This window comes from Juglans regia, chromosome 7 (genome assembly GCF_001411555.2).
Source record: "Juglans regia cultivar Chandler chromosome 7, Walnut 2.0, whole genome shotgun sequence".
Lineage (NCBI taxonomy): Eukaryota > Viridiplantae > Streptophyta > Magnoliopsida > Fagales > Juglandaceae > Juglans > Juglans regia.
The window spans coordinates 48,263,315-48,275,507 of NC_049907.1; the positions used below are offsets into that span (position 1 = coordinate 48,263,315).

Genomic DNA, 12,193 nt, shown 5'->3' on the forward strand with positions numbered 1-12,193 from the left:
ATGATGCTAGATACATAACTCCAAATAAACAAATATTCTTTGTAAAAAGATAGATACCACTAAAAAATAATAGTTTTTTTACATTTTTTGAGATGAGGTTGACTTTTTTATAAATGAACTATGCGAAACTTATCCATTTGAGGCTTATACAAATTATTTTTTTATATGCAAATCATGGAATGAATCTAGCAAATATGCAGAGCGCAGATGCAAAAAGTGCAAAATTCTGCATTAGTTTGTGACGCGCTCTATTCTGCAAAATTCATCATCATCATAGGTAAAATGCAAATCCGAGCTTCTCAACGCCATAACCCAAGTTGGGCTGATAATGCGAATGTCAATTGGGCTAAACTAAATCTCATTCAAGCCCAATATAAGCAGCCCACTTTCCTTCTTTATCCCCCAAACTCCCGCGCTCCTTCTCTTGACCAATAGGAGTGCAGAGTGCTTATGGGTTCCAGGACGAACCTCTCTACCATCTTACTGTGCTGGCAGTAGGGTTTTTAAAAACCCCCCCAACGATAAAGCCTAATCTCTCTCTTCTCTCTGTCGTGTCCAGGTGATGCTCCGACTCTCATGCACATTGCTTCAATTCCGTTATCATTTCCTTTTTTTTCCCTTTTTTTCAGTTGAAACCAATTTGTGAGTGAATTAATTTTTTTCGTTGCTTTCGATTGCTGGGTTTTCTATCTTTTACCTCATTTTGTGGTGGATTGTTCATGTATGTGGTCCTTATAACTTGTTTTTTTATTGTATTTCTGTCTGGAATTGATCTTGTCACTCCCAAGCTCTATACTTTTGCTTGATTCTGTCACCATATCCTCAAATTTTTCTGCCGCAAGTAAACTTCCAAGCATTGGAATCATTACATTATTGCTTTGATTTTTGGGTTTTCTTTTATTAGTACCTCTGTTGTTTTGGGTCGAATCCTGTATGGGATTCAACCACTGTACGCGACTATGCTTTTTAATTCCACATGATGGTTACCAATGTTGACCTATAAGAATTTCGTCTCGTAGCGTTTCCATTTCAATGATAATTGGTTACAAGGAGGCCATGCACAGGGCCTTATAAAACTCTACCATAAATTTTCACGAATGTAAATTTCCCATGTTGGTTTTGTTTAGAAGATCCTTCTTGTCTGATTTCTGGTACTTTAGCTTACGCATGCTCGGAATGGAAGATTTTTAGAACAAGAATTCTCTGATGTTCTTTGTGTTACTTTTAGGTTTGCATTCTAAAGGTGGTGAGCTTCTAAACATTATGTATGCTGTGAAGGGTGGCTGGGTTGGTCAAACGTTTGCCCTGGCTAGAAGGAATGACTCTGAAGGGAGGAAGTCTCGGATTCGGCGTTCAAAGGAGGAAAGGAAGGCAATGGTTGAATCCTTTATAAAGAAGTAATTGCATTACAGCTTTCCTTTATTCATAAATTATCTATAAAAAAGTTGTGGTTTTATTTGAGTCACTGATATTAGATGCCCTGCTTAGGTAGTGTAAAGGCATTTTCTAATCATACCTATCATCCCTGATCATTCCCACATAGTAAGCCAGCTTGGGGAATTTTGGGAAATTAGGTTTCAGTGGATTAGTTGGTACTTTTATTATGTTTACGTATAAAAAAAAAGTTGGTACTTTTATTATGTTTAACTAACATCAAATTATATAGATATATCTTATAGAAAACTATCTGGATACATAAACACAAAATGCTGCGATTTGTTCACTTTACATTCATGTGCAGTTTGAATGAAAACTTTTAATATCATGTGAGAAGCTATAAACTATTGTCATTAACTTATGGGATAAAGCCTGTGACTCTACTCTCCTGGCTTATTTATATAGTGAGTTGATGCATGCAATGCAAAGACATTAGCAACTCCATTGTAGTGACAAAGCCCATTTTAAGTTAATTGGAAGGCCTAGGGTTGGCTCAAGTGGTAAAAGCCTTGGTCTTGGTGGTATGCTCCCTCCAAGGTCCAAGGTTCGAATTCCACTAGGTGCAAACAATCTCTAGTAGCCATCGGACTGAGGGATTTTTCTCTTCAATAACCCGAGGTGCACTTGCGAAAAACTCCTTACCAAGGGCTTGTGCACCCCCGGGATTAGTCGGGATGCTGTTCTAGGGCACATGGTGCCAATAAAAACAAAAAAAAAAAGTTATTTTGAATCGATTCATAATGTGGTGTGTTATATAACTAAATGGAAAATTGCCTATTATATTAGTCTATAATTGATTACCAATTAAAAAAGATATTAGTCTATAATCAATTGTTTTGTGGTACTACTTGTATATATATAAAAAAAATGTTTTGTGGTACTAATTTCATTAGGTGTATATCTGGTCAAACATATACATTTTTTTCTTTTAGAAGGATTATTTGTAAGCTAAAGGTGCAATACCTTTGCCAACCCCTTTAACGTCCTGGTTGCCATATTCTCATGAAAATGGATTTTTGAAACCTTAATATACCATTTATTTGGAAATCTTGCTTTCAGATATCAGAAGTCAAACAGTGGGAATTTCCCATCACTTAATCTCACACACAAGGAAGTCGGTGGGTCTTTCTACACAGTGCGGGAGATTGTTAGAGACATAATCCAGGAAAATAGAGTGCTGGGCCCTGCTAAGTTGAGTCCTGAGGAACAGGGCAGTGATCTGTTCTTGGAACAACGGAGCAATGATCATTTCTTGGTACAAGACCCATTGTGTTCAATTGCCACTGAACCTCAAACTTTGTTTTTAAAATCCAATGAAACTCATCTTATATTTAATCATCAGCAGGGAACAAGTGAAGAACTGGTATTAGGTTCTGATGGGCATAATACTGGACCTGACCATCAGGTGTTTGAAAATGGGCAAATTGTAAATGGAAACCAGGTAAAATTGACAAACCGAAAATCTGATGGACTGCCTTATTTAGAGTTGCAAGTAAGTGAACTCACAGGAGCAGAGAAACATCTTGAGGAAGAATGGGCAGCATCAATGGAAAAATTGACTCTTACAACTGCAGAGGAAGAGCAAGTCTTAGTCTCTGATGGGAATGTATCAGAATATCAGGTGCCTGACAATGAGCAAAGCGTCAATTCTGCCAAACTGACATGTACTGAGTACCAAGTCAATAAACCTTCAGAATCAGAGGGGAATATTGAGGAAAAACTGTCAGCACCTGAGGCAAAAGTAAATCCCATAGCAGCGGATGTCATGGTAGAAGTGTTTCCATTACTGCCTATCACTGTAACAGTCGATAACTTGAATGGAAGTAGTTTAGGAGAAGCAAGAGATTTGAATAATCCTTTGGAAGAACAAGAGATTGAAAAGGTGGAGTTGGAACCAGGCAATGGTAGTTTTCTATCTGATGGAATGAATTCCGTGAAGAGTTCTAATTTGGGGGATGATAAATCAGTGGCAAACCTTTCAAGTTTAGTGGACAAGGAAGTAGTAGAAGACCTTGTAGAGCCATCATTTGAAGACTCAAATTGCTCAGCCCCTGGAGAAGGCATTAAGGATGATGGTCATGATGTCAAAGTGTTTGAAGCTGAAGTATATCGCAATGATGTTGGAACACCTCAACCGCTTGAGAAAGGCCAGGAACTTGCTGAAGCTGAGGTGAGTTTCTTGTTGAAACTTGTGTGTCTGTGCATGCAAATGCATGTGAACATTTTCAGAATGAGAACTGCTACAGACACAAAGTGACTACACAAAGTAAACCCATAAACTGATGTGACTTCATGGAATCCGTTATATCTACTTTATAATCTGACATACCACATCAAGTCACATCAGTTTGTGGGTTTACTTTTGTGGATAAAGTATTTTCCTTTCAGAATTCTCTGTTTAGAAATTTTATTGTTGGTGAATGAAGTCAGATTTTCTAATAATTGTTTACTTTCTATTGGGTATATAAATGAAACATGACTGGGGAAAAAGTATAATGTTTTCGGCACACTCTGAGAACGTAGCATATAAATTGCCAGCTGTTGGTATTATGATCAAAATTGATTCATTGGTATTCTTTTGCTGAAACTAATTTATTCAGTTAGTGGTGATGCACCTAAGTAGTTTGCTAGCTATGTATAGCTCATAAAAAACATTTGCTGGCAGAACTTATGTCGGGAATTGTTGCCACTTGCCACTGTTCTTTTGCAGGCCTTAAGTGCTCCAAATAACGTCCATACCAATATTCTCAATGGCACTTATACTGGCAGTAGTAGTGGTGAGGTAAACGTCCCCAGGATGAGTGTGAACCAACCTAAAGCTGATGTTCAGTGCAGTGGCAACTCCCAGAAAGGAAGCAACCCGACGTTAGATAGAATAAATCTGTAAGTATCTCTAGTTAGTAACTCCATCCCGAATTCGGCACTTAATTTGTGATGCTCTATCATTCACAAATTTGGAGCATTTACGTTGGTTCATGTTGAGCTCATTTATAATTCTTTTGCTCTGTTTATTTGTGCAGTGAATCTTGGAAAACAACCAGAAGATCCGGAAAACCAGAAAAAAATCCGCTTCTGGACACTATTAAAGCATTTGTAGTCGCCTTTATAAAATTTTGGACCGAGTAAAATGCTTGGAGACTGCTTTATGGATATAGAGAACTATATACCAGCCAGATAGTGGCTGATGTCTTGGGGTAGTTCTTATGTTAAATTGCGTGGTTGTTTCTTCTTCCTCTTTTTGGGAGGGTCTAGTTGGAGGTACTTGCATGGACACTCAAGGACATGTCTCTCTCTCTCTCTCTCTCCCATGCTCTGCTCCCTTGTACTCTTGCTTGTGAATTCTTAAGTGAGATCAGCATGTTAATCTTTTCCGTACCATATAGACAGAGATATCCTTGAAGAGACACAAAAATTATTGACTGAAAGATGAATAAAAATATCAAGTCATGAGTCTTGACAAGAAAGAAAAGAGGGATTCGAATCTCGGCATAAAAATCCATACAACGAAGTATATATATATTGCCTATTGGATCAGTTACATTCCAAAAAAAGTAAAAGGGCCTTTTTTTTATAATTCATCTTACATTATATTATTTTTATTCTATTACTAGTTTATCATGTAGAAAAAAATTATTTTAAATATATATATAGAAAAAAATTATAAATATTTTTAAATATAAATACTAAATCTATATTAAAAAGAAATATAGAGTTGTGGAGAGGTTTAACTTTTACACGAAGGAATTAAAGTCGAACTAATTACTAGCTGGGTAGAGATTGAATAAGATATAAGATAGATGAGTTGTGTGATATATGTACTTATAGTTTTATTTATAATATTCATTTTGTTAGTTTTTTTTTTAAATTTAAAATTTTATAATTTTTAACATATCAATAACTATATGTAGAGAAGTAAATTTTTCTTAAATACATTTAATATTATATATATATATATATAATCAATTTAACTTAAATGTAATTTCGAGAAAGCTAAGGGAAAAAGAAACGGTTTATTAAATGCACATTAATTAGTACTTCAACCTGTCTGTACGTGGCTTTTAAAGTAAGATCAGACCACTTGTGTTTTGTGCCCTTTGCAGTTCTACTTAGAAAGAAGCTCACGTTGTGGCCGTGACTTTCGCGGTACTTATTATGCCTTTCTTTTAGCTGTTGTAATTATTGTCTTTATAAATTCAGTAGATACACATTAATTAACATGAAGTTTTTTATAAATTCAGTAGATACACATTAATCACCAGATACTTCATACCTTCAATGTTATGGCCATTTTACTTTTACTCAATGCCATGGTCTATACGTACTACTGCATGCTTTGTAATTGGTGGAAATATATACATATATATATTTATAATATTGAAATTATCCATGATATTAATTAATCTCTAAAAAATTATATAAGTAACTAGGTGTAATCTCATCAATGTTCAATTGCCTTGTGTCCTCATCCAAGCTGGCCAGATTTTTAGCGCACTAATCTTGCATAGCCGTAAATTAAATTAGAGCGAATTTTATATTAATTTAATTTATAAATAATTCTACATACAATCATGATATTAATAAATATTTATTTATCTAATTCCATAATTCGAGAACTAATAATTCAATTGCTAAATTAACTTTAGTATCTACTGAATTAACTATGGAGGCTTTATGTACCATCGACTCCATGCACGTACGGGCCCAGAGGTTTTATTTTGAGTACAAAAACTTTGAAACAAACCAATTAATATTAACTTTGGTGAAGTTAAGGATCAGGTGATGCCAGCTTTCTAAACGTTAATGATTTGATCCAACAGTATTCTATTTATCGCTCATAAATATGTATCTACCAATAAATTAATTAATAGGCTAGCTAGCTAGGAGTTTGTACCCCCGTATTGCTACTCCAGAATCCAGATCATCAAAATATTAGTACTACTGGCTAGCTCGCACATGTACGTGTTTTGAAAGAGCATGCAGAAGAAGATGGTTGATGGCAGATGGCCCCCCTCCATAGGTGAGTACTCACCTATATAGGCTAGCTCACGATCATGATGCGACAGTACGGCCGACTCACCTAATGATTATAATATATGTTTCCTTTCTTTGACAATGAAATTAAAAGTTGTACGTACATGCGTGCATGATGATACTAGTGTACATGTAAATTAATGTGAACGTACGTACATATATATATATATATTGTAATATAAATTTGAAAGATGAGATGAGAATTTTATATTTTATTTTAAAGTTTAAAATATTATATTTTAATATTATTATTATTTTAAAATTTAAAAAATATGTATTGAGATTTGAAAAAGTTAAATTATTTATTATATTTTGTATAGAGATTTAAAAAATGTGTAATGATAAGATGAGATGAGATGAGAATTTTGTATTTTATCTTGTGTCCCAAACCTGCCCTAAATGCTCTAAAAAATTTGTTGGATGAGTAGTACTTCTCATCATATTGCATGGTATGAACGGCCCATATATTTATATATATATATATATATATATATATATATATATATATATTAATAATCCTTAAAAACAACGTCGTAAAAGTATTCATGTCTAATATAAAATTAGAGGTCACATTTTGAAAATTTAACATGAAATTAAGTTGCTATATATAGCAGAACATGACGAAGGCGCGCGGCCGTGGCCAGTACTCATGTGTTCCATGCATCATCATCTTCTAATATTACATACATAAAATAATCGATTTAAATAAGTCCAAGTAGTACTGCTCGATCGGAAGAATAATACAGCTGGATGGAGAACATGTAATATATGTTCATTAGGCTAACAAGCAAAGAACATGGAATAAAATCTCCTGATCTGTAGAACTGTCTGCTTTATGAATGAATTTATGAATATCATACGTCTTTTCATGGTCGACTAGTACTTTATAATTATGCTGATCTACAATTGAACTGAAACATTTTTTTTCCAAGGCATGTGATACATATGCTACCTTTTTAATTACAATGGCAAATTAAATAGTCGTAAATTAATAATCACCTAAACTTCTGATCCAGTCAAACATCAACATGAACAAAATATTTTGATCTCTTCGATGATCTTTTTCGTTCTGTTCTGACAAATAATATTTCTAGTTTTAAGATTTGTAAGTCTCGCGTATTCTCTTTAAAAAAATAAATAAATTAGATATTCACGTGAAAAAATTATTATTTTTAATAATAGTTTTTATCTTTTTTTAAAAAAGAATATGCAGTATAAATATTATAACTTGTTAAAAAACTTTTTTTTTTCCTTCCTTTGGATCTGGCCGCCGGTTAAAAGAATGCAAAAATAATAAGATTGAGAGAATTATTAAAGAGTAATACTAGATACAAATCCTAAATAAATAAGTCTCATATAAATCTTTTGTAAAATAATAAGTCTCGTTAATAAAAAATAATTTTTTTTACATATTTTTAAGATATAATCTATTTCTTTTTATAAAAATTTATATAAAATTTATCTGTTTATAATTTATACAAATCATTTCTTATTATTAAAATGGAAGAGAGAAGAAGAGGTTATAGTTGTTAAGAAACCTTGAGATGAGGAATAAAGTGGTGGTTAACGAGGTAAGATTTGGAATGTCGTTGTGATCTGGCTCGCCTACAAAGCTTATTGCTTTGAAGTTCACGCTACCGTTACCTCGTAGTGCACGGAGTTCCGACACAATCATGTTGTACGTCTCAAGATGATAATAATAATTAACAAGAAAAAGTCGTTTATGACAATTTTTTTTTTTAATAGTGATTTACTTGTTCGTTGAAAAAATAAAAAGAATAATTTTTTTAAAGAAAAAAATAAAAATAAAAATAAAAATAGTGCATGCAGAAGGTGTAATGCCGTGGGTGGGGACAATGGTTGCTTCATAGTATTCCTTCCATGCTAATATTATGAATATTAAAAAGGAAGAAAATGGAGATTTGACCTTCGATAATTAAGGTGATGATTAGCGGTGAAAACCAAGCAAAGGTGGTAGGGGTTGGGTTGGTTACCATCAGACACTTCACGTGCAAAGATTCATTTTCGATAATGGTTTGGTATCTATTTGGTAAACCCAATCCCAAACCAACTTTCTCCCTTGCTATTTTTCAATTATTTATATATGTATATATATATATATATAGAGAGAGAGAGAGAGAGAGAGATCTGGTAGATGGGCGTATTGAAGGCTCTAACATGGTATCCTATGCATGGAGATGTGCCGTTTTCCAGATAGATCATTACTACCTCCACTCTCATCTTATGGGATTGAATGTCACCCTCCAATTAATTCAATTATAAAATCATCTATATAAGGATCGTCATTTCATTTATTCTATATATACTTGTTGCTTAATTTCCTTAATCATGAAATTAAATTTATAATATTATGTAAGTTATTAGAGTGCCCCACCTTGCTTGTTTACGTGAGAAACTTACATGCAATTTTTAGTAATTGTTATTCATAGATCATATGCTAGTAATTACGAGAGTAAATCTCTTATCTAATTTATTTACATGGATAAAAGTATTAATAATTGTTATTTTATATATTTTTTCTTGTAATATGTCTATAACCCAATCATTTTTTTAATATATTTTTTATTTTAATTTAAAATGTTGAAGGAGCAAATTACGCTGGTGTGGACACACGGTCCTTGGGATCGCGTGGGGTGGAATGTAGTGGCTGCAAAGTTAATACCTTTTGCCTCTAACGTAAGTTTTACGTTCCACATGACTCAACCCAGAAAAGCAAAAGGCCCACTAATCCAGATCGTGCAAGGCCTTGTTTTTTATCCCCTGCGGTCGTGCTCACTTATTCTTGAAAACGTAGCATTGCCACGTAGTTAACTACTTTTGTCTCATTAATTACAATCTGCCTAAACATTTCACTTAATTATTATAACAGTTTTATCATTATAAATTATTTAAAATATGTGTAATATTCTATTTTACATGTCGATAAGTGAATTTGAAAATTATTTTTTTTTATTAAGAAATCTTGCTATCTCGATATGTTTTGGACACAATTCTCACTCCACGAATGACTAATTACTTGGTTTTATATTCTGTTAATTTTTTTCACTTATCTGTAATTTTCCTTACTTTAATAGCTTTTTTTTTTTTTCAATTTAAGTACTATGATTTAATTTTTTTTTTTCATCGACACCAAGTATTTGAAACAAACATCTCGACTAATCTTGAGATTACATAGTTCCTAAAATTTATATTTAGTGAAAAAATTATAGAATATGGTTGAATAGTGGAGATCAATATTATTAATTTTATAACTTCATGCAACATGCAATCTATCTCGTTAGTTGGTTGGTTGGATCTTTATCATAAGAGTAATGATATAAGCTCTAAATAGATAAGTTTACGCATGCTATTTTTTTAAAAGTGATGAATCTCACTAAAAAGAATATGTTTTTTTTTTTTAATTTTTCATAGTGGAATACACTTTCAGGAACGGACCGTGTCGAATTTATCTATTTGAAACTTGTAAAAATCATTAGTCTTATCAAAATTCACAAGGCCGATCAAGTCTAAATATTGTAGCTCCAACATAGATCGACCAACATTAATGTGCGGAGAGTATAGCCGGTCGATAGCAAAACAATGCAATAAAAAACCTTTAACTCACTTAATTGCTCTATAATTAATAGCAAATTAGCTGGCAAAGCAACATACCATAATAATAAAAAAATTAAAAAAGAAAGAAATTGGACATAATTATAAGTTAATTACCATGAAAAAATATGGTAAAACAATAAGTAGTACAAACCAAAACATGACAAATTTTTTTTTTTTTTTTTTGACATGATGACAAAGTTTATTATTAATGACAGAGTGAAAATTACAAGATATATACAAAAAATGCCAAAAGTAAGTACTATAGTGGACGGGCATATATAGCTAAGCCAAACCCCACAGCTGCCGAGCTGCTTCCTACCATTAATTGTTACTTGTAAAAATGCCAAATCATACCCGCCGGGTCCAAGCTCACTGTTAATATATATATCGATCGGTCACACACCCACCCCCACAGCTAGCAGCTCATTTCCCTTGCAAGCATACTATACTCGAAATAAAAGAATCACCAACGTCGATCTCTCTCTCTCTCTCTCTGACTATTGCCTTATAACGCACGCCTTCCAACTCTTTTTCCTACATAAATAGCTTATAGCCCACACCTCTCATCTCCATTTCCAGTCCTTCCAACAAGCGCACAAAAAAAAAAAAAAAAAATAGACGACGAAGACGATCGGCGACCATGTCCACCGATCTAGAATTCTTACACGACTTGTCGAAAATACCACGACTCACGGTGGAGACTAAAACGACGGCACAAGCATCCAACGATATCGCCGACGATATTGGTACTGGCGTACTCGTTGAACCAGAAAAGGAGGACGACAACGAGTGCTGCCGGACCCCGACATCCAAGGAACATAGAATTCCCGTGATCTTAGATTGTCCCCCGGCGCCTCGGAAACCCAGAAGGGTACCCTCGTGCAAAAGAAAACTATCCGAGCTAAAGTTCTTCGAGATCGTGAACCCTGAAGAGGTCGATGCGTTTTTCAGATCGAGCTTTGAGAACGTATCTGCTATTACGTCCGTCAAGAGGCGGAGCAGGTGCCCATGTAAATGATCTCGCACGCTGCCTGCCAAGGTTGAAAATTTTACACGACTATTCATGTTTATTTATTTATTTTTCTTTTCTTTAATTTGTTGTTTTCGATATATAATTTGTAAGCTGTCTGGATATGGCCGGATGCTACGTACGTTCATATATCCCACTCTGTACGAGATTGGATTTAAGGGTCCTTGTAAGTGTCTGAAATCTCGGACAATTTGGGATCTGAACCTTGGTTATAAATCAATGAATTCACATCCGAATGAATTTCTAAGTTGCACTTGAGTTATTTGTGCTTGTTTGTTTTTTTAGTTGGATATATTCTTATCACATTTTTTTTTTTTTGTAATATTTGGCTAGATTTTTACGAATTGGCATCGTTAGAGACGAGTTGAAAATTGAATAAAATATTATTAAAATATAATTTTTTAAATTATTTTTATTTTAAGATTCGAAAAAACTAAATTATTTATTACATTTTGTGCGTAAGTTTAAAAAAATTGTAATGATTAAACAAAATAAAATAATTTGTAAAAATAAACGAGCTAGGCCTAAAGAGATTAGAAAGGTTATAAATATATATACTGAAAGTTGTTTTGTAGAGAAAGATCAGCTGATGATTTGGTACATATAGATGAGGGGTTGCTTGCTCTTGTTATTTTATTATTTTCTTAAGGAAAATGATGAATTTCGATGTGCATTATTTCACTGGTTGTTGGTTAAGATGGTTGATCCGTCTCGCGTTTGAAATACTAATGTTGAGTGATTGACACGGCTTTGGATTCATCAACTTGATTTTCAAACAAAGAGAGAGAGGTTTGCACGTATTGATATCTACAAAATAATGCATCGCTATTATTATTTAAAAAAAAACCAACACCATGATGCAACGTGCTATGTCATGCAGTACTACTGATATTTTTCATTATATATATATATATGCATTATCCTAATGAATATTAGATATGTATATATATATATATATATCAGCAATTAAATTTTATTAGAAATTATAATAATTCACCTGACCCTAGGAATTTTTAATTTACCAAATAATTAATAGGATTATTTTAACTGGTTTTATAGCAAGATCACAACTGAAATATG

The 12,193-nt window shown here is 33.2% G+C and overlaps 2 protein-coding genes across 4 annotated transcripts; both read left to right on the top strand.

The window, feature by feature from the left end:
- The first annotated feature begins 441 nt into the window (after window positions 1–441).
- On the top strand, window positions 442–4,813 carry LOC108980848. Of its 3 annotated transcripts, none has more exons than XM_018951875.2 (6): window positions 442–559; window positions 1,229–1,397; window positions 2,497–2,692; window positions 2,780–3,607; window positions 4,148–4,320; window positions 4,458–4,813. In XM_018951875.2, exons 2-6 carry the CDS (start codon window positions 1,264–1,266, stop codon window positions 4,561–4,563), a joined length of 1,437 nt encoding a protein of 478 aa, XP_018807420.2. In that variant the 5' UTR covers window positions 442–559; window positions 1,229–1,263; the 3' UTR covers window positions 4,564–4,813. The 3 variants fall into 3 exon arrangements, with proteins under 3 accessions (XP_018807420.2, XP_018807421.2, XP_018807419.2); XM_018951876.2 differs by having other exon boundaries at window positions 2,783–3,607; XM_018951874.2 differs by having other exon boundaries at window positions 2,497–3,607.
- Window positions 4,814–10,496: 5,683 nt separating this feature from the next.
- Window positions 10,497–11,366, top strand: LOC108981948 (cyclin-dependent protein kinase inhibitor SMR1-like). The gene has a single exon (XM_018953204.2). The coding sequence runs from the start codon at window positions 10,724–10,726 to the stop codon at window positions 11,099–11,101; it is 378 nt and encodes a 125-aa protein (XP_018808749.1). The 5' UTR covers window positions 10,497–10,723; the 3' UTR covers window positions 11,102–11,366.
- The last annotated feature ends 827 nt before the right edge of the window (window positions 11,367–12,193 follow it).